The sequence below is a fragment of the Taudactylus pleione genome, unplaced genomic scaffold, assembly GCF_031769625.1.
Source record: "Taudactylus pleione unplaced genomic scaffold, aTauple2 ptg000016l, whole genome shotgun sequence".
Taxonomy (NCBI): domain Eukaryota; kingdom Metazoa; phylum Chordata; class Amphibia; order Anura; family Myobatrachidae; genus Taudactylus; species Taudactylus pleione.
Genome location: NW_028284418.1, coordinates 14,381,659 through 14,404,071, shown reverse-complemented (window position 1 = coordinate 14,404,071; position 22,413 = coordinate 14,381,659). Strand labels below are relative to the sequence as shown.

The following is a 22,413-nucleotide window of genomic DNA, read 5'->3' as shown; positions in this document are numbered from 1 at the left end:
GGACATGGGGGAGAAGTGGAGTCATGAGAGGAGACAGAGAAGGAACGATCAGAGAGGTAGGACAGCCAGGAGAGTGAAGGATATGCAGCAGGAGAGGGTGATCTACAGTGTCAAATGCAGCAGAGAGGTCAAGGAGAATGAGCAGAGAGTAGTGGCCCTTGGATTTGGCAGCATGGAGGTCATTGCTGAGTTTCGTGAAGGCAGTTTCAGTGGAGTGGAGAGAACGGAAGCCAGATTGAAATGAGTCAAGGAGGGAGTGGGGGGAAAGAAAGGTGGTAAGGTGGTTGTATACAATACGCTCAAGGAGTTTGAAAGCAAAAGGCAGTAGAGAGATGGGTCGGTAGTTGGAGAGTACGTTAGGATCAAGGGTAGGTTTTTTATGAATGGGGAGACAAGGGCATGTTTGAATGCAGAAGGGACAGTGCCAGATGATAGGAAAAGAATAAAGATGTGAGCAAGATGGGAACAGGCAGAAAGAAACAGGTACATAAAGCAGAATGTGTAGTAGCGCTTTTGATGATATTAATAAACGTCTTATTTAATAAACAACTCATTTAATAAAAAGAATTATAAAAAAAGCAATATATTGCAATGCAATAAAGTTACACTATACAATCAGAGAAATTAATAAAATATATATCATAGGACAATTGTCACCCTTATTCTATGTCCACATAGATAAATATATGTTCCTATAATGCTCCTGGATAAAGAAACAATCTCAAGGATGTATTGTAACACTTGTATAAATGCACTGGAACTGTCCCGTAAAAGTATCAATTGACAACAGGTTGTACTTGGATCAATGGTATAATGGACTTTTCAAGGTATATTTACTGTTCCTTGCACCGATGGGAATGGTCCTATTGACATACACAATTGATATGCTGCACTTGGAGTCCTCCAAAGTTCACGGTGTGGGACTGTAATAGGGTCCAGTAGATGAAATGGGCAAAATAAGTTCCAAAAATGCCCCAAGTGGGGTAAATCCAGTGAGCTGGTCCAGAGTATTCAATTCAGCGGTGACACTGTTAATGAAGTCACTCGGGTAAGTTGGGGTGGTGTCCTGGCACGTTTCACTGTACAGAGTGACAGCTTTTTCAAAGGTATGGATTGCACAACCAGTGGGGCTTTTTTATACCCTTTCAAATGTCCACGTTTACTCACACCTGATCGTAATGATCAGCTCATTAGTAAATATATTGCAAATATCATTAAAAATGAGAATTGGAGGCAGACCTATTCAGGTTTAGTATACAAATACATATAAATAATCACCTTTTAATAATCAATATACTCAGTACATTAAATAGTGATTTTACATTATTTCCTGTTTTCTGAGTCTTAGTCCCGGTCACGTGATCCCGGGAGACTCCATATTTGTAGTTTCTAAGTTGTTCCAAAGACGTGTAGTTCCCTTATTATTGGTTTACACGGTTACGTGTTTAGGTCACGTGACCGCTATCCACATTTTTAATGTTGCGTTATATTAGTGTCCCGTGATCACTATTAGCGTCAGTGTTGCAAAGTGACGCGTGCATGGTCACAGAAACAGTCAAGCTGATACAAGTCACGTGATCTTACGTCTGTACTCTCGTTCATTCGAGCTTGTCAGCAGTGATCCTTTACAGCATAGGATCCTGGGTAGTGCAGTTTAGATCATCTCATTCAGAACAATAGCTCATTAGGAGATAGGTAACAGAGGAGACGGGAAGGGATTGGGTCAAGAGGGGAGGACCGGATGAGGGCCATGACTTCCTCTCCAGAAATAGGGGAGAAGGATGTCAGAGGGTGAGGCAGAGAGGGAGGGTTGGTCAGGGAAAGGAGGGGATGGAGTGCTGAGGGTCTGATGGGATATGATGTCCTCACGTAAGGAGTCAATTTTAGATGTAAAGTAGGTGACAAGGGCAGAGAGAGAGGAGGAGGGGAAGGGCAGAGGAGGGATTTGAAAGTGGCAAAGAGACGCCAGGGTTTTGAGGACTGGAAGGAGATGAGGTTCTTGAAATATGTTTGTTTGGAGAGGGACAGGGCAGCACTATAGGATGAGAGAATACTTTTGAAATGGAGGAAGTCAGCCTTAGAGTGTGATTTTCTCCACTGACTCTCTGCAATACCTGAACACTTTTGCAAGTAACTGGTGCATTTGGAATGCCAGGGTTGTGGTGTGGATCTGTGAGGGTGAGTAGTTATTGCTGGAGTAACAGAATCAAGAGCAGAAATAAGGGAGGAATTGTACAGGGAACTGGCTTGTTCAGGACAGGGGAGAGAAAGGATAGGGGATAGAAGAGAGTTCAGCAGGGAGGAAAAAGCAACAGTCAATAGCCTCAATGTTACGCTAATGGTAGCCTTAGGAGGTAAAGGAGGGGGAAGAAGTGAAGGATAGGTTAAAGGAGAGAAGGTGATGGTCAGAGAGGGGGAATTGGAGTAATCATAAATATCACAATGGTGAGTAAAGACCAGGTCAAGTGAGTGCCCGCTCACATGGGAGGGTGATGAGGTCCATTGGGAGAGACCAAATGAACAGGTGAGGGTGAGGAGTTTAGCGGCAGAGGATTCTGTGGGAATGTCAAAAGGAATATTAAAATAAACAAGGATAATGGAGGGAAGATCTGAGGAGAGAATGAGAGGAGCCAGGAAGCAAAGTTGTCAAGGAATTTGGAGGGAGAGCCAGGGGGACGGTAAATGACAGCTACTCTGAGGTTTACTCATCTGAAGAGGCGTATAGCATGAACCTCAAATGTGGGGAATGTAAGGGATGGTTCAGAGGGTATTAGCTGGTAGGAATAACTGGTGGATAGAAGGACCCAAACACCTCCACCATGGCGACACCCAGGCCAGGGGGGTGTGAGAGAAGGTGAGGTGCCCAAAGGATACAGCAGCAGTAGAGGTGGTGTCAGGGGGTGAGATCCAGGTTTCAGTAATGGCCAGGAGATTCAGGGAGTTGGAGATTAAGAGGTCATGGGTGGGGACCGGTTTATTACAGACTGACCTGGCATTCCAGAGGGCACAGGATAGAGAGATAGTGTTTGTGTGGGAGATGTGAGCAAGATTATCCGGGTTGGTGTAACGTGGAGGTAAGATTAATTTGGGGGACCGATATGAATAGAGTTTAGTGATGATGCGGGCACCTGAGCTAGAAAGGAAACCAGTAGGAGGTGGGCAGGGAGGGAGATGTGGATGGCAGTGGGATGAAGTGACAAGGAGAGAAGTGTAGGAGGCCGGTTTAGCGGTGGGGTAGTAGGACAATGGGGGGGTAGAACAGGAAGAAAGTGGAGTGATGGGAGAGGAGGGAAGAGTAGGCAGACAGGAGGGGGAAGAGACAAGGGGGAAGTGGGGGGCATAACAGAATTAGGTAGAGACTGATTGAAGGAGGGAGTTGAAGAAAACCTTGTCATGGTGTTTATAAGCAAAGAGGAATTAAAAGTGGAAATGTAAATTAAATATGAATGCAAGAGATTTGTAGAAATGCAAGTGAAAGAACAGTGTTTGTAAATTTGTATGTAGATTATCAAGTTTGTTTTTGAGAGGATTAAAATTGGGGATCTACTGTGTGCAGAATTTGAATAATAATGTGGATTGTAAGCAAATAGCTCTCTTACCTAGCCTCACATCCTCTAGATAAAGGACAGTGGGCCTGATTCAGAGACGGACACTCTGAACGAGCGCTCGCTCTGAATCAGGGCGGTTTTTTTTTGTTCGGCCTCCTGGCCGCTCGCATAGCTGTGGGTGACCACCCACACCTATTGCAAGCAGCCAGGTTGATGGTCAAGACCATCGCGACCATCGGGCTTGCGACCAGACCCTTGTGGTAGGGTCTCGTGGCCGCAAGCCCCAGAGAGCTTCTGGCTCTAATAGAGCCAGAAGCTCTCCCACTGACATCACTGGTGATGTCAGTGGGGCCGCTCCCAAATGGCAGGCGTTCCTTCGGGAACGCCTCCGTTTGGCCAGCCACCACCCCTGCCCGCCTACCAAAGGGGGCGAGCTGTCAATTACCATCGACAGCTCGCCCCCTTTGGTGCGAGACCTGGAGCGACAGAGCACCCGTCGCTAGCCGGGTCTCACACATGCGCACGACGGAGCCGGCTCCGTCGTGCGCATGCCCAGTGGGCAAACCAACCCGTTTGCGAGCGCTCAGCGCTTGCGACCGGGTCTGAATCAGGCCCAGTGTTTCCAAGTGGAAAGAGGTAAACTGACATGGGGACAAGTACACTGGGAAGCAGTCGGAAAGCCGACGGACGGAATTAGTTAGGGTTAGGCACCCCCCTGGGGTTTAGGCGGCGGAGAAGGGGGGTTAGGGTTAGTTAGCCGTAAGGGAGGGTTGGGGGGGGGGGAATTAGGTTAGCATACCTACCTTAATGGACGATCGGGATTTCCACCTCTGTCGGGCTGTCAATCATACTGATTCCAGTACAATAAGCATTGTGATGTTTGTCAGAATCAGAAGGACAGCATTATTAGTTGATCTTGCCATGAGTGTGCAGGGAAGCCAGTTGTAACAGTCCTGAATCTTTAGCCTGTTGAGGTTTGTTGTTTGATGGAACTTAGAGGGTCCTCCTTCTGTTTGTCCTCGGTTTAACGCAGGTCTAACGCTACAGTTTTTGCACTTAAAGAAAAAACTGCACTTTGAAAAACTGCACCATCCAGCCAGCTATCTAGCCTAGTTACAATTAAGTAATCGTTCATTAATTGTGCAGTGAATATGCCGGCAATGACCAGCGATGCGCGCTCCCGCTGATCGTTGTTGGCATTTGTCATCTCCTGAACATGCAGGCCAAGCTGCCGATATCGACAGGTTGTGCATCTTCGGGGATGAGGGAGGGTGTCTGCAATGAACGACATATCGTTCAGTGTGGGCACATTATCCACTGCACAGTATGATGAATGATTGCACAATTATGATGTTGTAATCGTACAGTTGTTCCACTCTCGTGTAGTGGATACGCACCTTAAATCTAAAAATTGTATAAAAAAATACAGTGGTTAATTTCACAAGAAGTCAAATACCAGTATGTGGGAGGAGACTTGCACAAGAAGACCATGCCAGCTCCACACAAACAGCACATGTCAGAATAGAGCCTATAGCCGAGTACACACTAGACTGTGTCTAGTGTGCCCGACATCTTCAGTGACGTGACCCTTCATCGGCAAGTGCATACACACTTGCTGATGCCGGGAGCGACGGCGGTGGCCATGCTGTATTTGGCAGCATGGCTCTCACTAACTATATCCCCCGTTGGACCTGCATGCAGGCCCGACAGAGGATGTCGCTAGCAACGCAAGGGAGTGCGCATTGTCAGCGACATAGCGGGTACACACTAGATTATGTGCCCAATATGTCGCTCCGATCCACCGGATCAGGCGACATATAGTCTAGTGTGTACCCAGCATATGTCTTCAGCGCTGAGCCACCCAGGAGATTTGAAGAAAGATATATTTATATATAAAATAGTAACTGTTGCCCACAATGAAATCGCTTCTGCCAACTTTTTTACATTTGAGGTGTTACAGTTGTATTGCTTTGCATAGAGGCCCCGTATCGGGAGTGGCCCACGTGACCAGCAGCACTGTCACCCACCACTCACACCAATGTCACAGTGTGCCTTGGGCACAGCCTGCTATGTAGCCTATCCAAGTGAACGCGTGCCCAAAGCACCGCTCTCCTTACCGGCTGCATGCATGTTGCCACACCTATCTATTATGTCAATAAATTTTGTTTTTGTTATTGCTCAGCTTTAACTTCACAGATCGAGATTAAACAAAGTTCAGGTCATTTCTAGGAGTTTCCATTAGTCGGTTCAGTAGTTTTCACTCCAACAGACACGTTTCTCTAGATTGTAAGCTCCCGAGCACGGTCCTCACTCCTTTCTTATTTGCTCCCTGCATGTTCTTCATACTTAGTATATAACAGAATTAGAAAAAATTCCACCACTGCGCTGAGTACTAATAAAAAATAGTAGATAGTGATGATAGAGTATAACAATTTAATCAGACAATGGATAGTAAAAACACATAAAGAAAGAAATATCAGCAATCACAGCAAGAAATATCTTCATTTGAAAAGCATTGGGACCCTGTGCCTGACCCCTTAGGAGATTCCGGATGATCCCAGGACCGGTTACCTAGGGGTCCCAGTGCTTATTCACTGGGTACGTGACGGTGTGCTCTCTTCTGCATTTCATTGAACAGTCCTTATTTCATTTTTGGATGGTGTTCCATTTGTATGCAGTCATATTTGCACCTTATTGTTATTTATGTGCAATTGCATTTGCACTTTACTTTTTCTTTTATATATTTCTTAATGGTATTTATGTGTTTTTACTATCCATTGTCTGATTAAATTGTTATACTCTATCATCACTATCTACTATTTTTATTAGTACTCAGCGCAGTGGTGGAATTTTTTCTAATTCTGTTATATACTATTTATTATTGGTCGGTTGGTGATACCGACGAGTTTAATTCCATCTGCAGCAGAGTTGATATATACCTTGCCTATTATGGCTTATGTTTTGAATGTACAGTACTTTGGCCCTTTACACCTTTGTACTATATAATACTTCCCCACTGTATAGTGCTGCAGATTTTATATGTGCCTTCTAAACAATCTAAATTTGCAAAGCACTTCTGCATTTAGCGGTGGCTAGCAATCAATGATTTCCTCTGTGGTGGTCCTATGACAGTGTAGGGGGGATCCAGATCTGCTAAACCCTGCAAATATAAATATTGGATAAAACATCACACCTTGGTTCTAATAGCATATTGTATGCAAGTTAAGAAGGTCTAATAATGTTAGTGCAGAAATGGACCTCCTTCCATCCCTACCCTCTCCTAAATACAAGGAAATCGCATCATGCATTTAGAGTGCAAGAATGTGTAAAAGTCACCCTAACAATCCCTCATCTACATTCCTATCTTCCAAGTAAACCGGTATGTTGAACCTAATCTATCATCTGGAAATAATAAAACTAACAATGTAAGTATTTGAGGTTGCACTATTTGGATGAAAGTAACATCACAGACCCTCCAACATGACCCATTCCATTAGGTACAAAATACTCTGCTCCTGGACTTCCCTCTTAATTTATGATTGCAGCCACCTGTGCTGAAACACCTGTCTCATCAATTACCTAGTATAACACAGGTGGCTGCAATCATACATTAGGTGGGAAGTCCAGGAGCAGAGTGTTTTGTACCTAATGGAACAGGTCATGTTGGAGGGTAGAACATCATCATTCATACAAGACCCATAACATAAAACAGTTCTTATACTACCAAAAGACCTGAAACAAACAATAGAAATACACTATTGTAGAATAAAGTTGAAGGGGTCAACTGAATCAGGAGAGATGCGGCAGTGTACATTGATAAGCTGTATGGCTGCTCACATATTTGCCCATTACATTGCAAATCTGCAGTTGCACCTCTATGGCTTTGAGGCCAAATCTGCAAAGTCGGTGTCCCGCAATGAGATGTACGGCACATCACCTCTAACCTGATCAACCCCTAAGAGCTTGTCATTATAAAACTGTAAGATGAGCAAACTTTAAAACTTGATCACATCATGAAAAGACAAATTCCCTCCTGATAAGAGGCAATTAAAATATATTCCTTATATTTTGACAATATTGAGATTAAGTAAAAAAAAAAAAAAAAATCCTTTGTACAATGTTAGATTAGAAGCAAAAATGTATGCTCTTGTACTTAAAGAAATAGTATATTAACAGCAGCCACAGAGAAGTCCTTAGCATGTATTTTTGTATTCTTTTTTCAACATACACTATATGGACAAAAGTATTTGGCCAGACCTGCTAATTATTGAATTGAGGTGTTTCAATCAGACCCGTTGCCAAAGGTGCATAAAATCAAGCACCAGCCATATAGTCTCCATTTGCAAATATTTGTGATACAAAATCCCTTTGCAATAAGACGGTTCGTAAAATTTCATCCCTGCTGGATATTCCACAGTCAACTGTAAATGATATTATTACAAAGTGGAAGCGTTTAGGAACAACAGCAACTCATCCACAATGCGGAAAACCACGTAAAATCACAGCGGGGTCAACGACTGCTAAGGTGCATGGTGTGTAAAAAGCGCCAACACTTTGCCGATTCCATAGCTACAGAGTTCCAAACTTCCACTGGCATTAATGTATTCTTAAAAACTGTGCGGCGGGAGCTTAATGGAATGGTTTCCATGGCCGAGCAGCTGCATGCAAACCTCACATCACCAAATCCAATGCCAAGTGTCGCATGGAATGATGTAAAGCACATAGACACTGGACTGTTGATACGTGTTCTGTGGAGTGACTAACCAGGCTTCCTCGTTTGGCAGTCAGATGGGCGAGTCTGGGTTTAGCGGATGCCGGGAGAACGTTACCTGCCTGACTGCATTGTGCCAACTGTGAAGTTTGGTGGAAAAGGGATAATGGTATGGGGCTGTTTGGGCTAGGCACCTTATCTCCAGTGAAGAGCAATCTTAATGGTTCAGTATACCAAGACATTTTGGACAATGCTATGCTTCCAACTTTGTGGCAACAGTTTGGGGAAGGCCCTTTTCTATTCAACCATGACTGTGCCCCAATGCACAAAGCAAGGACTATAAAAGACATGGTGCGGAAGAACTTGACTGGCCCACACAGAGCCCTGACTTCAACCCCATCGAGCACCTTTAGGATGAACTGGAACGGAGAGGCCTTTTCGTCCAACATCAGTGCTCTACAGAATGAATGGGCATAAATTCCCACAGAAACACTCCAAAATCTTGTGGAAAGTCTTCCAAGAAGAGTGGGAAGCTGTTAAAGGGGGACCAACTCCATAGTATATGTATTTGAACACAATGTCATCACAGTGCCTATTGGTGTAATGGTCAGGCGCCAAAATACTTTTGTCCATATAGCATATAAGATGTTGATGGGTGGTGCATTGTGTATGACAAGGTCGGAGGTGCTAATGTGGAGACAACTTAGACATAGTAATTTTATCCTTCAGTTCAGAACGTTAAATAGGTTAGGTTAAAATGACAGAAACAATTGTAATGTCTGTAAATAGGATATGGATAATAATAAAGTTGATCACCTGTATTCTCACTGCTCTGGGACATAGGTCATTTCCATATAGCTCAATGGTGTAGCTTTAGCTGTACCCACATCCATCAGTACGAGCACAGAAAGACACAACCCCTAACCACATGTATTAATTCTCTGCTGATGAATCTGCAGTCTGATCACAGATTGCTTATCTCATCTGCTAGAACATGCTGCTCGTCATTTGCAATGTTGGCCACCCTTCAAAGAATTTTATGGAGTAAATTGGGAAAAAGCAGAAAAAACGTTTTCATAAGCGTCTTGCAAAAAATGACCGAAAACAGACTAAGCCCTTCAGACAGTGTGACTCCTCTGTCCAGAAAGCCTCCCAAAATGTTTTCTCGTTTTAACACATCCCCTAAATTCTCTTTAAACTCAATCTCTCTCTAAATACGCAGCCATCTCTTTCTGACTGTTAACACCATAGCCCCTCTAATGTCCCTGTCACCCCACCCCCCCTTCGTAAAGCATTTGGAAGTCATTAGGCATGAAGGAAAACATTCTCTGACCAGAGACAAAGACAGGTGTTGCTTTGATGCTCAGTCAATTGATATTAAGCCATGTTTGCAGGGACGGTCACTATTAGAAATGTGCAAGACCTAAAGTAACTTTCCACATGTACAGAGGTGTCGGTGCAGTCACAATTAACAGCCTATCATTAAGCACATAAACACTAAGTTGGGGAGTGCCACTATAGACGCAAGCTTGTTTTCCAAGTAGCCTTGTGTGATTAGAGGAAGGAAAATTGTGTAGTTGTAGAACGAAGTCATGCAAATGCGTATTAGGAACACTGAGTGCATTTTATTCCCTGCTGGTTATAAATGCCAAGGATTGTCCCTTTTATCAGCTCCGGCATCTCATGTGTGGCTCAGACGCAACCTCACCGAGGAAGCTGTGCCAACAAAGGACAATTTCAACCCATGAAAATCACCAGCCAAGGAAAGCATGGGATGAAGGAAACTGGGAGTGCAGGCAAACTCTACGTAACAAGGACCTTTTCAGCCTGGGTTCCTTGTTTTTGGAGGATGAGTAATTAGCAAAGTCAATATAGTGAAGTGGAAAGAGATCAGAGCCAAGAAGCTGACTTCAAAGTCATATGGGCATTTTATGTAGACTCCTGCATCGTTAGCGCAAGGCTGTGTGATGTGTTATGCAGTTGGAGGCATCATTTTAGCTCATTATTCAAAACAGTTAGAAAACAACCTGCAAAAGGACATGTTCATCCATTTAACGTTATTTTTTCCACTTAGAAAATGTTACCGCCACTCAAGACGAGAGGCTCCACACCAAACCTTAATGTCAAACTCCTGTTCTCACCGGATTCATGCTGCTGGCGCTAACAGTGGTAAAGGTTGAGAGGAAATGGAAATAAAAAAATAAACTCGGCATAGCAAAAGAAAACATTAATTTAATTAGTTTAATGATGCATAAACTATTTTCCTTGTAGATACAAACTTCAGTTTAGCTGAAGCAAGAAGTGCAAATGGGTATAGCACAAAAGTCGCATCTGTGTCAGTTCAACCACGATAGTTTGCAAGGTCCCATCACATAATCATCCAGCAGGAGGAAAATCAAAAACAAATAACTGGTACTCCGATGTCTTTAGTGCAAGCGCAGGAGCACACTACTCACAGGAGAATCTCGCTCATTTCTTCACTGAGGAAACAAAGGATTAGCTATCACCATATGAGTACAGTTAGATACCAATACAATAATCCTAGGCCTCATATTTAATCCCATGTAGTTACACCACATGCATCTCAAGTGTGGTTTAGACATGTGCAGTTGTTGCAAAGGGGGAAGGGAAGGGGGACTTTTTACCTGGTAGTTTCAGCCACTTGGGTACTTTGCCTAGATTCTTTTGAACTTCCTGTTGAAAATCAGGAATCCCCATCGCCTCTTCATAATTCTCTGGTGCTCTCTGAACAACCTCCGAGTCAGTGCCTGGAAGGTGCGTTATCACAGGAGCTGTATACTCAGCAGCAACACGTGGCATTGCTCTGTCATGGTATAAAAGGTATTCCTGAGCACATGTATATTATCAACAGAATACACATTAGACCTCTGTATTTTTACTTAAATCTGTGGTACCTGGCAACTAATATATCAGCTTGGGAAGAAGACATTGGCTCTTTGAGTAGATGTTGGCACAGGAAATGATCTGTTGGATTGAACAAAAATATTTAAATTTAAGTAATATCTTTATGTTAACATTAAAGTGCACCTGTTCCCATTTTTGCCTAAACCAGATGTTCCCAAACTCAGCCATTACAGTCCAGGTATTAAGGATATCCATACTTGAGTCAAGATGGATAAATCAAATTGTGTACTAATTAAATCACCTGTGATCAAGCATTGATATCCTTAAAACCTATACAGTAATGGCGGAGTTTGGGAACCTCCAGCCTAAACGTATACTCCTGAGAATGCAGCTTACACGTTAACAAACAACCAGTGAGATCACTGATATTAATAGAGGAATTAATATTGGTTCAACATACATAATGGCTACCATCATTGTGTTTAGGGCAATAGGTACATTTTAAACCACTGGTGCCATAAACACACAAACATTATTATTATGTTATTTATATAGTGCACATATTTTGCAGCGCTGGGCCACTCAAGGACATTCACAGAGTTGTCCTGAAGCCACTCCTTTGATATCTTGGCTGTGTGCTTAGGGTCGTTGTCCTGCTGAAAGATGAACAGTCGCCCCAGTCTGAGGTCAAGAGCGCTCTGGAGCAGGTTTTCATCCAGGATGTCTCTGTACATTGCTGCATTCATCTTTCCCTCTATGCCGACTAGTCTCCCAGTAACTGCCACTGAAAAACATCCCCACAGCATCATGCTGCCACCACTATGCTTCACTGTAGGGATGGTATTGGCCTGGTGATCAGCGGTGCCTGGTTTCCTCCAAACATAACGTCTAGAGATGGTTGTCCTTCTGGAAGGTTCTCCTCTCTCCACAGAGGAATGCTGTAGCTCTGACAGAGTGACCATCTGGTTCTTGGTCACCTCCCTGACTAGGGCCCTTCTTCCCCGATCGCTCAGTTTAGATGGCCAGCCAACTCTAGGAAGAGTCCTGGTGGTTCCGAACTTCTTCCATTTACGGATGATGGAGGCCACTATGCTCATTGGGACCTTCAAAGCAGCAGATATTTTTCTGTACCCTTCTCCAGATTTGTGCCTCGGGACAATCCTGTCTCGGAGGTCTACAGACAATTCCTTGGGCTTCATGCTTGGTTTGTGCTCTGACATGCACTGTCAAGTGTGGGACCTTATATAGACAGGTGTATGCCTTTCAAAATCATGTCCAATCAACTGAATTTACCACATGTGGACTCCAAGTAAGCTGTAGGAACATCTCAAGGATGATCAGTGGAAACAAGATGCACTGATCTCAATTTTGAGCTTCATGGACAATGCCGTGAATACTTATGTACATGTGATTTCTTAGTGTTTTTTTTTTTTTTTTTTTTAACATTTGCAAAAATCTCAAAAAAACTTTTTACACGTTGTCATTATGGGGTATTGTGTGTAGAATTTTGAGGACAAAAATAAATTTATTCCATTTTGGAATAAGGCTGTAACATATCAAAATGTGGAAAAAGTGAAGCGTTGTGAATACTTTCCGGATACACTATTTCCTATCACATGTACACACAAACTAGGGTGTTATATAATGAGAGTTATGGTACTTTTGTTAGGTGGTGGTTGAGGACGGGCACCACGCAGTTAAAGCTTTAAGCTCCCAGGATGTATCGGTCCATCCCCCTATATCCTGCCCCCGAGCCACCTCAGTTTGTGACAAGCCAAAGGCCAGAGGAGGAGAAGAGATGAGGAAGACTGGTACACACAAGAATCAAACTCTGACAGAGAAGGAGACGGGACACCAGTGACCAGAAACACAACCTATATGAAGCCAGGTGCGTCAGGGGGGGTGCCCTGTGGACCCTATAGACTTTGAAGAAAGAGAGATAACAAAGGCAAGTTTTAACATAACTCATTTTCTTCTTCAGTGTCCATAGGGCTCCTTGGGCATGTCCGAAAGCAGTCATTTAAGGGTGTGGACGCTCCTAAGAGGTAAATGTATCAAAGGCATAAAATCTCAGAAATGTATGGACAGAGGACCACCTGGTCGCCTTACAAAGCTGTTCAGCTGAGGCACCACAGCGAGCTGCCCACGAAGGACCCACAGAGCGAATAGAGTGAGCAGTAACAATAGCCAGTACAGGTAGGCCTGCCTGCGTAAGCCTGTGAGATAGTCATGCGGCCATCTAGCCAATGTCTGTTTGTTGGCTGGCCATCCCTTCTTGTTGTTAAATCCATAGAGCACAAATAAGGAGTCTGATCTCCTAAGGGAACTGGTACAGTCCACGTTTATCCTGAGGACACGGACCACATCCACGGAGGCCTCACCTGCCGATAGGTCTGGTGATTGAAAGGCCCCGACTACAATTAATGTGGAAACTAGTAACTACTTTAGGAAGGAAATCAGGTCTGAAGCACAGCCCTGTCCTGATGGAATATCAGAAATGGGGAGCGACAGGAGAGCACCCCTAAATCTGACACCCTTCTGAAGGACGCCATAGCCAGAAGAAAAAGAATCTTCGTTGTGAGCCACTTGAGTTCTACAGAATCCAGGAGTTCAAAAGGAGGACCCTGGAGGGCACGAAGCACTACTGTCAAATCCCATGGAGCCACTGGAGGGACAAAGGGAGGAAAGTGTGGACATCGGGAAATGGAGCAAGTTTACGCTGGAACCAAATGGATAGAGCAGAGACATTCAATTTCAGTGAGGCCAGGCGGAGTCGAAGGTCCAATCTAGCTTGAAGGAAGGCTGGGATCCTGGAAACCCTAAACACTTGGGGGTCGTAGCTTCTGGTATGGCACCATTGGAAATATGTATGCCACACTCTGTGGTACATCCGAGCAGAGACTGGCTTATGCGCTCTGAGCATAGTTTTGACTACAGAGCTAGAGAATCCTTTGGACCTCAGGAGGGATGTCTCAAGAGCCACGCCATCAAAGACAGACAACCCAAGTCCGGGTAAAGGCAAGGACCCTGAGACAACAGGTCTGGTCATTGAGGCAGCAGGAACGGAGTGTCGATGGAGAGACTCTGAAGATCTCCGAGTACCAAAGACGTCTTGGCCAAGCTGGAGCGACCAGCAGGACAGTGCCTCCTTCTTGTTTAAACTTCCGAAGAACTCGAGGAAGAAGGGAGACTGGAGGGAGTAGGTATGCAAACTGGAAGGTCCACTCTACAAAGGTCGCCTCAGCATCTCTTGTTCTGGACCTGTACACTGGCAGTTTGTGATTGTATCGTGAGGCCATGAGGAGAGGGAGGCCCCATCTGCTCACTAGGAGTTGGAAAACCTCTTGGTGAAGAGACCATTCTCCGGGATGCATGTCGTGACGGCTGAGGAAGTCTGCTTCCCAATTGAGAACTCCTGAAATGAACACCGCAGAGATGGCAGGGAGGTGACCTTCGACCCATGTCAGAATGCGTGACACTTCTGTCATCGCTGTCCGACTTAGAGTGCCTCCTTGATGGTTGATGTAAGCCACAGTTGTGGCATTGTCGGACTGTACCTGTACAGTCCGACAATGCCACAACTCGAAGTTCCAATATGTTGATTGGCAGGGTTGGTTCGACCGATGTCCAGCAACCCTGAAATGAGTGAGGACCAGTCACTGCACCCCAGTCCCGGAGACTGGCGTCCGTTGTTAGGAGTACTCAGTCCGAGATCCAAAAGGGGCGACCCTTGGTTAGATGAGATGTCTGTAGCCACTAAGAGAGGGACAGATGCACTTCCGGAGAGAGTACTATTGTCTGAGCTTTGATCCTATGGGGTAACCCATTCCACCTGGAGAGGAACAGTCTTTGCAAATACCTGGAATGGAACTGAGCATATCCCACCATGTCGAAGGTGGACACCATGGATCCAGAACCTGCATTGCTGGAGTGGATCGACACACGGCGACTGTGGAGACAACTGTGCACTCGTAGTTGAAGTGTGGAGTTCTTGTCTGATGTCAGAAAGATTCTCTGATCCTGAGAATCCTGCAGGTCTCCCAGATGAATCATTCTCTGTGAGGGATTCAGGGAGGACTTTTTCCAGTTGATTAACCATCTGTGCCTGTGAAGGAAAGCAATGGTTAGCCGCAGATGGCAGTGAAGCACTTCTGGGAATAGAGCAGGAGGTCATCCAGATATGGTAACAGTCGGACACCCTGACCACGCAGGTGGGCCACCATGACAGTCATAATTTTGGTAAACACCTGTGGAGCTGTGGATAGTCCAAAGGGCAGAGCTTGAAATTGGAAGTGCTGCTGTAGTATAGCAAACCGGAGATATCGCTGATATGAGGCTGCTATTGGTACATGTAGGTACGCGTCCTGAATATCCAGAGATACCATAAAGTCCCCAGGCTCCATAGCTAGGAAGATAGAGTGTGGGGTTTCCATCCTGAACCCCTGGGTACCCTGAGGAATTTGTCCAGGGATTTGAGGTTGAGGATAGGCCGATGAGACCCATTCGGTTTTTGAACCAGAAAGCGTAGCATAGTAACTGGTCCCCCGCTGAGATAGCAGGACTGGCACAATCACCCCTGCTTGCAGCAAGGACTGTATGCTTTCTGGATTTGTAAGGCCTTGCTTGGGTCTGAAGGAGGGCCTGTGTAGAAAAACTGGTGGGGTGGCCGTCGAAGAAGTGAGTGGGCATACCCATGAGAGACCACTTCTCTTACCCAAGCATCCATGGTGGTTTGACACCAGCACTGGGCAAACTGGAGAAGTCGGCCTCCCACTCTGGGATCCCCCAGCAGGAGGCCCGTTCCGTCAGGCTGATGGCTTAATCCTTGGAAGCAGGGTGGTCCAGGCCCGCTTGCTCCTGGGCTTGGCGGCCCTAGTGGGAGCCGACTTCCTAGGAAAGGACTGACCTTTAGATTTTCCTTGAGGACGAAAGGACCTAAAAGATGTAGTCCAAGGTTTTGCAGTAGTAGTTGCTAAAGGCAGAAATGCAGTTTTTGATGCCACCAATGTGGTTACAATCTTGTCAATGTCTGGGCCAAACAAGATCTCCCCATTGTAGGGTAACACTTCTAGGCCTTTTTTGGAGTCAGCGTCCGCCTTCCACAAGCGTAGCCACAGGGTATGGTGGGCAGACACTGACGTGGCCGAGACTCTGGAGGTTAGGAGACTGGCATCCAAAGTCGCTTCTCCAATATAAGAAGCTGCATCTCATATGTGAGCAACGAAAGACATCTGATCCCTAGAAGCACCTGAGGGAAAAGAGTCTTCAAGTGCGTCAGCCCAGCTCTCTATAGCTTTAGCCACCCATGCAATAGCCATGGTCGGACAGGCAACAGCTCCTGAAAGAGAGTATATCGATTTACGGCAAGATTCAACCTTTCTATCGTAGGATCCTTCAAAGAGGGTACCGTAGGGATAGGCAACATAGCGCTTTTAATTAAACGCTTAACATGCAAATCCACTGCAGGGGGAGTCTCCCATTTTGAACAGTGAGCCGCAGGAAATGGATAACATGAGGTCAGACGTTTTTGGAGCTGAAACCTCTTACCAGGCGACTGCCAGGCTGCCGCCATGTGTTCAGCTAATTGATCCGATAGAGGGAATTCTGCTGAAGCCACTTCTGTCGTTTAAATAGTGGATGCTTTGATTTAGGGGCTGGCTCGTCATCTTCTATTAGTAAGATGGATCTAACAGCTCGCACCAAGGCAGGAATATTAATTTTAGACTGACTCTCCCCCTCCCCCTGAGGGGAGTCAGTGTTAGAGAGATCAGCATCTTCTGCCTCCTCAGATGACACCTCAGAATCTGAGAGCTGCGTGGATTGTGAAGATAACACAGGACACTTAGAAGGTTTACTGGGTAGGGGCTTCTCGCCTTGCAACATAGTTTGAGAGGCTGTAGAGGTAGCCACCAGACTACCAAGCTAGACAATACGTCTACCCATGGAGGGGGCACAGGAGGTACCTGTATTGCCTGAACCTGCTGTGGCAGCCTCAGAGGGGGAATTATGGCCTGCTGTGGTAACCCCATAGGCGGTCCACAATAGTAGCCAGCACCTGAGAAAAGGAAGCCCAGGGGGGAATCTTGTGCAGGAGCGGGTCTGATGGGCCTGGTGAAGTAGAACATAACCCATCTTGTATCAAATCCTCCTCACTTAAGTATGTAGCACATAATTTCCATGATAGCAGTATGGGTGCAGATGCTTGCTTGCTACTCTTTCCTTTGCTAGGACATAGCTGTAGAGTAGTATAGCACATAATATGGCACTGGGTATAATGCAACCACTTGGTATGTAGGATACTAATAGGAATGCAATATACTGATCCTGTCTTAAGCTTGGGCATGTGGCAGGAGCGCACAGCACAAATATGACACTGTGCAGTAACCAACTGTATGTGACAACCCTCACCAATACATTTATTGTAGAGATGTGAGGTACTGGGAAAAACCCTGAATACACCTGTATGTTAGGGAAAAGTCAGAAAAAAAGAGAAAGATATATACTGACAGTATAGAGAAATAAACAGACAGGCAGCGCTAGCATAAGTCACATACAATGCAGAAATACAATATAACTGCAGAATGGCACTACAATCAACTACACAGATTCTGTGGTAAGTGACTCAACATCTGGTAGCCTATAGCGCTACATACAAAAAGAAAAGTTACAAGTGCACAATTCCAACATTACTAATTACATATAATACATTTTGCAATAAATAAATAGAGGTTTTAGCATAATCCTGGCCAAGGTTATGGGCCTACCCACCGTGTCCAGGTAACCTCTTAGGGTAGATCCCTAACATAATGGGGTAAAATCCAGAGCGCAGGACACCCACAAACCAGCTCAGCTGAGCCACCCCAGGGCATCACCCTAATGAGAAAGGTGAAGTGTAAAAAAGTGTTAGGAGTAGCTACTGCTGCATATATTAGAAGGTGAAATATAGAGATGTGAAAAGCCCAGTACTCAACCAACACCCCATATTTGGAGTGTGGGAGGAAACTGGAGTACCCAGAGAAAACACATTCGAGCAAGGGGAAACTATATAAATGACACATTTTTTACTTTAATTTCATATAACAATCCTATCATTGACACAGAGGTAATGCTAAACACTACATCATCCATGTTATATATACACACATATGACTACAGAGAGAGAGCCATAACATTAAGACCACTAATGTGCAGTGAATAATATTGATTATCTTGTTACATTGGCACCTTTCAAGGAGTGGGATATAATAGGCAGCAAGTGAACACTTAGTACTTGAAGTTGATGTATTGGAGGCAAAAAAAATGGGCAAGCATAAGGATCTGAGTGACTTTGCTAAGGGCCAAATTGTGATGGCTAGACGACTGGATAAGGACATCTCCAAAATTGCAGGTCTTGTGGGTTGCTCCCAGTACAAAGTGGTTAGTACCTACCAAAAGTGGTCCAAGGAATGACGACCTTTAATCTGGCAACAGGGTCATGGGCAGACAAGGCTTATTGATGCATGTGGGGAGCAAAGGCTTGCCCGACTAGTCTGATCCCACAGAAGAGCTACTGTAGAACAGATTTCTGAAAAAGTTAAAGCTGGCTATGATAAAAAGGTGTTAGAACACACAGGAACTCTGGTCAGAGTGCCCATGCTGATCCCTGTCCACCACCCAAAAAGCGTCTACAATGGGCATGTGACCAGCCTCTCTTGGTTTCAAGTGTGCAAATTTGTGGTATAAGGCTATGTAACCCATGATTAACCTACAGCTACTTTTACAAATCAATTAAATTAGTACATGTGCCCACTTTGCCACCCTATTTGATGCCTAAAACCTTGTTGGACCAGGCAAAATACAATTGTATTGTATGGAAGTGTCCATTCTCTGTTGGTTGCAAGTGTCAAATTTGTGAGCCATAGTTATTTGACCCTTGCAAAACTACAGCTACTTTTACAAATCAATAAAATTAGTACCTGTGCCCACTTTATCACCATATTTCCTGCCCAAATCCTTGTTGAGCCAATACAATTGAAATTTGTGTAAGCGATATGCTTTTTTGTTTATACAATGTTAACTTAGTGATCCAACGTGATTTCATTGTTTTAATATAACATGTTCTGAATAAGCAGCTGTCCGAATAAAAAGCTGGAGCACAAATAAAAAGTGAAGAAGAAGCTGGAGCACAAATAAAAAGTGAATAAGAAGCTGGAGCACAAATAAGAAGTGAATCAGAAGCTGGAGCACAAATAAGAAGTGAATAAGAAGCTGCAGCACAAATAAGTGAATAAGAAGATGGAAAATGAATAAGAAGTGAATAAGAGGCTGGCCGAATACGAAGCTGGAGCACAAATAAGAAGTGAATAAGAAGCTGGATCACAAATAAGAAGTGACTAAGAAGCTGGATCACAAATAAGAAGTGAATAGGAAGCTGGAGCACAAATAAGAAGTGAATAGGAAGCTGGAGCACAAATAAGAAGTGAATAGGAAGCTGGAGCACAAATAAGAAGTGAATAGGAAGCTGGAGCACAAATAAGAAGTGAATAAGAAGATGACCGAATAAGTAGCTGGAGCACAAATAAGAAGTGAATAAGTAGCTGGAGCACAAATAAGAAGTGAATCAGAAGCTGGAGCACAAATAAGAAGTGAATCAGAAGCTGGAGCACAAATAAGAAGTGAATAAGAAGCTGGAGCACAAATAAGAAGTGAATAAGAAGCTGGGGCACAAATAAGAAGTGAATAAGAAGCTGGAGCACAAATAAGTGAATCAGAAGCTGGCCAAATAGCGAACTTCAGCCTCAGTGGCGTATCTATAATGGGGCCCACACTGCTATCTGTTATACTTATATTTCCAAAGTCCCACGGCAGCAGTGGCAGTGCTGCACATATCACCGGGAAAATCGTGCTGCGGCCATTTACCCAGTGGTCTGCCCATGCACAGTAGAAAAAAAAATACTGGAAAACTGGGGAAATGGGCACCACACCATTTTCCAGGAGACATGCGCTGTACACTCTGGCACAGCGTCAGAGTCTACTTATTGTGCTGCTGGCTAGAGAGGAGGGTGCCTGGATGGAGACTGCACACAAGTCCCCTCCCCACTTAGAGGCCGATTCAGAGATGTACATTATTTCGATGTTAACACACATCTCAGATGTTTTAACATATGCGAAGAAGTTGCACTGTGTATGTGCAGGTCTGGGTTGCAAATGTCACTCGTAGTGCAATGGCCAGCATTTGGCCCAGTTTGCCTTGGACACAGCTTTACTGGCTCCAGCAGCGTGATTTCACCGGACATCTTCAGTAAACTGATGTCCGATGGTCACGCAGTTGAACCGATGGCAGTCTTCGCGGGCAGATTGGATCAGAGAAGCCAGCAGTGGGTTTTTTTTTTTTTTTTTACATGGACGCCTCCTACGGCTTTTGCATAATTTTTGCACAGCTGATGCATACAAAGACGCAGCGGCTGCGTGAATAGCATCCATCTCACTTTTGGTCCGATATGGCACCATCGAATCGTATAAATATTAAACAGCACATAAGATGCGGTCCTTCGATTCGTCCACTTTTCATCTGACAAAACACGAACGAAGGTGCGTATGAACACTTGCGATATCGAATTAACAAATTTAAATCAAAAGAACAGGCCGACGATGTATATGTGTGTACCCAGCTTTATAAACAGGCATACGAGGTGGCAAAACAAGGCAGTTAATGACTGAAATAAAGTCAGTGGTACGTGCCATTTCGTACAGGTTTTTTTCAAATAATATAACAATATCTAGCCGGATTTTTACTTAACTTGTCAACACAACATTGTCTAACACTAAAAGTCACTCTATGTAAATGAATAAAAACACAATGAATATGATTTTTATCTATGTAACTATTTTTTATATTCTCTTTCTTCCCTTTGTCATCTCCTCATAAATTGCACCCTGTGGCAACAAAACAGTTGCCCATAATAGTGGATTGCAAAGGAGGAGATTTTTCTAACAGCTTCACTTAAATCAAGTACGCGTTCATTAAAGCGGTTATATATAGAGGCACTGCCCTACACTTAAAGCCGAAGTAACAGGCTGTAAGTCATAGATAACATTATAGGCTAGAGAGACAACTTGATGTATAAAATGTATAAGTAGAAAGTTTAATTAAAACACAAAATATATTTATATTCTATATACTCTCAGCACTATATACTTCCCAGTATATAGTGCTGGGAATGTGGTGTGTTTGATCAGGAAGGTGCGGAAAAGGTAGACAGGGGAGGCAGTGCCTCATCTGCCATACACGTTTTACTCCAGAGTTTTGCCTATAAACATAATTAGAATAAAAAAAAAAAAAAGAAGATATAATATTTTCTTTAAATTTCTCATATTTTTTATAGTAAAAACTGAGGAGTATACCTAAGTATAACAGGAAAGGCTCTGTCTCACTGCACCGCACATTATTGATCTATACACACACGCTATAAAATATATATATATATATATATATATATATATATATATATACATACACCTACCCTCCAAATGACCCCTCCCATCAGGTACAAAGTGCTCTGTTCCTGGACTTACCACCTAATTAATGATTGCAGTCACCTGTGTTGAGCTAGGTAATTGATGAGAATGATGTTTCAACACAGGTGGCTGCAATCATCAATAAAGGAGGAAGTCCAGGAGCAGAGCATTTTGTACCTAATGGAACGGGTCATGTTGGAGGGGGGTCTGCATATATATATATATATATATATATATATATATATATATATATATATACACATACACACACACACACATACACATGTCCATTGGCGACTTTCCAGTCAAAAGAGGGCACTCACCATGCTGCTGACTTCCGGAGTGTTGGCATGCATGGGGAAGTGAGAGCTACGCATTCACAGGGAGCCTGTTGTGCAGCGCGATTCGCGGCGATCTCAGGCATGACCGGATGATCTGAGGTGCTGGGACAAAGTACGCTTATTCTCCAGCACTACCCCATTAGCTGATGGCGTGTGGTATGTGTCCCGCCGTACTTCCGGGTTGGTGACACGCATGGTCGCTGGCTGATGATGCATACTGACCAAATTAGCACGGACTGGCTGCTTTGTGGGAGTTCCCTCCCCATGGCCAGGTGCTCAGCAGGGATAATCGGGCGCAGGTAGATACACCTTTGTATGTGATATCAGTAGGCATTGATTGGTTGATTAAGATGTTATTGTGTATTGATGATGGTAACTTGTCTTGAGAAAGGCCCGGATGGGTCGAAACGTCGATGATTATGATGACCATATTGCTTTACTGAGATGAAGT

General features: G+C 44.2%; 1 protein-coding gene across 1 annotated transcript in view; it reads right to left on the bottom strand.

Annotated features, from left to right (window-relative positions):
- Positions 1 to 10,486: 10,486 nt before the first annotated feature.
- Positions 10,487 to 22,413, bottom strand: part of ASPSCR1 (ASPSCR1 tether for SLC2A4, UBX domain containing) — a 73,728-nt gene continuing 61,801 nt past the window's right edge. Inside the window, exons 14-16 of the mRNA XM_088474813.1 lie at positions 11,175 to 11,244; positions 10,905 to 11,083; positions 10,487 to 10,739 (exon numbers count right to left, since the gene is read on the bottom strand). Coding sequence (XP_088330939.1) covers positions 10,729 to 10,739; positions 10,905 to 11,083; positions 11,175 to 11,244 — 260 coding nt within the window. The 3' untranslated portion in view covers positions 10,487 to 10,728. The remainder of the gene's footprint in view (positions 10,740 to 10,904; positions 11,084 to 11,174; positions 11,245 to 22,413) is intronic.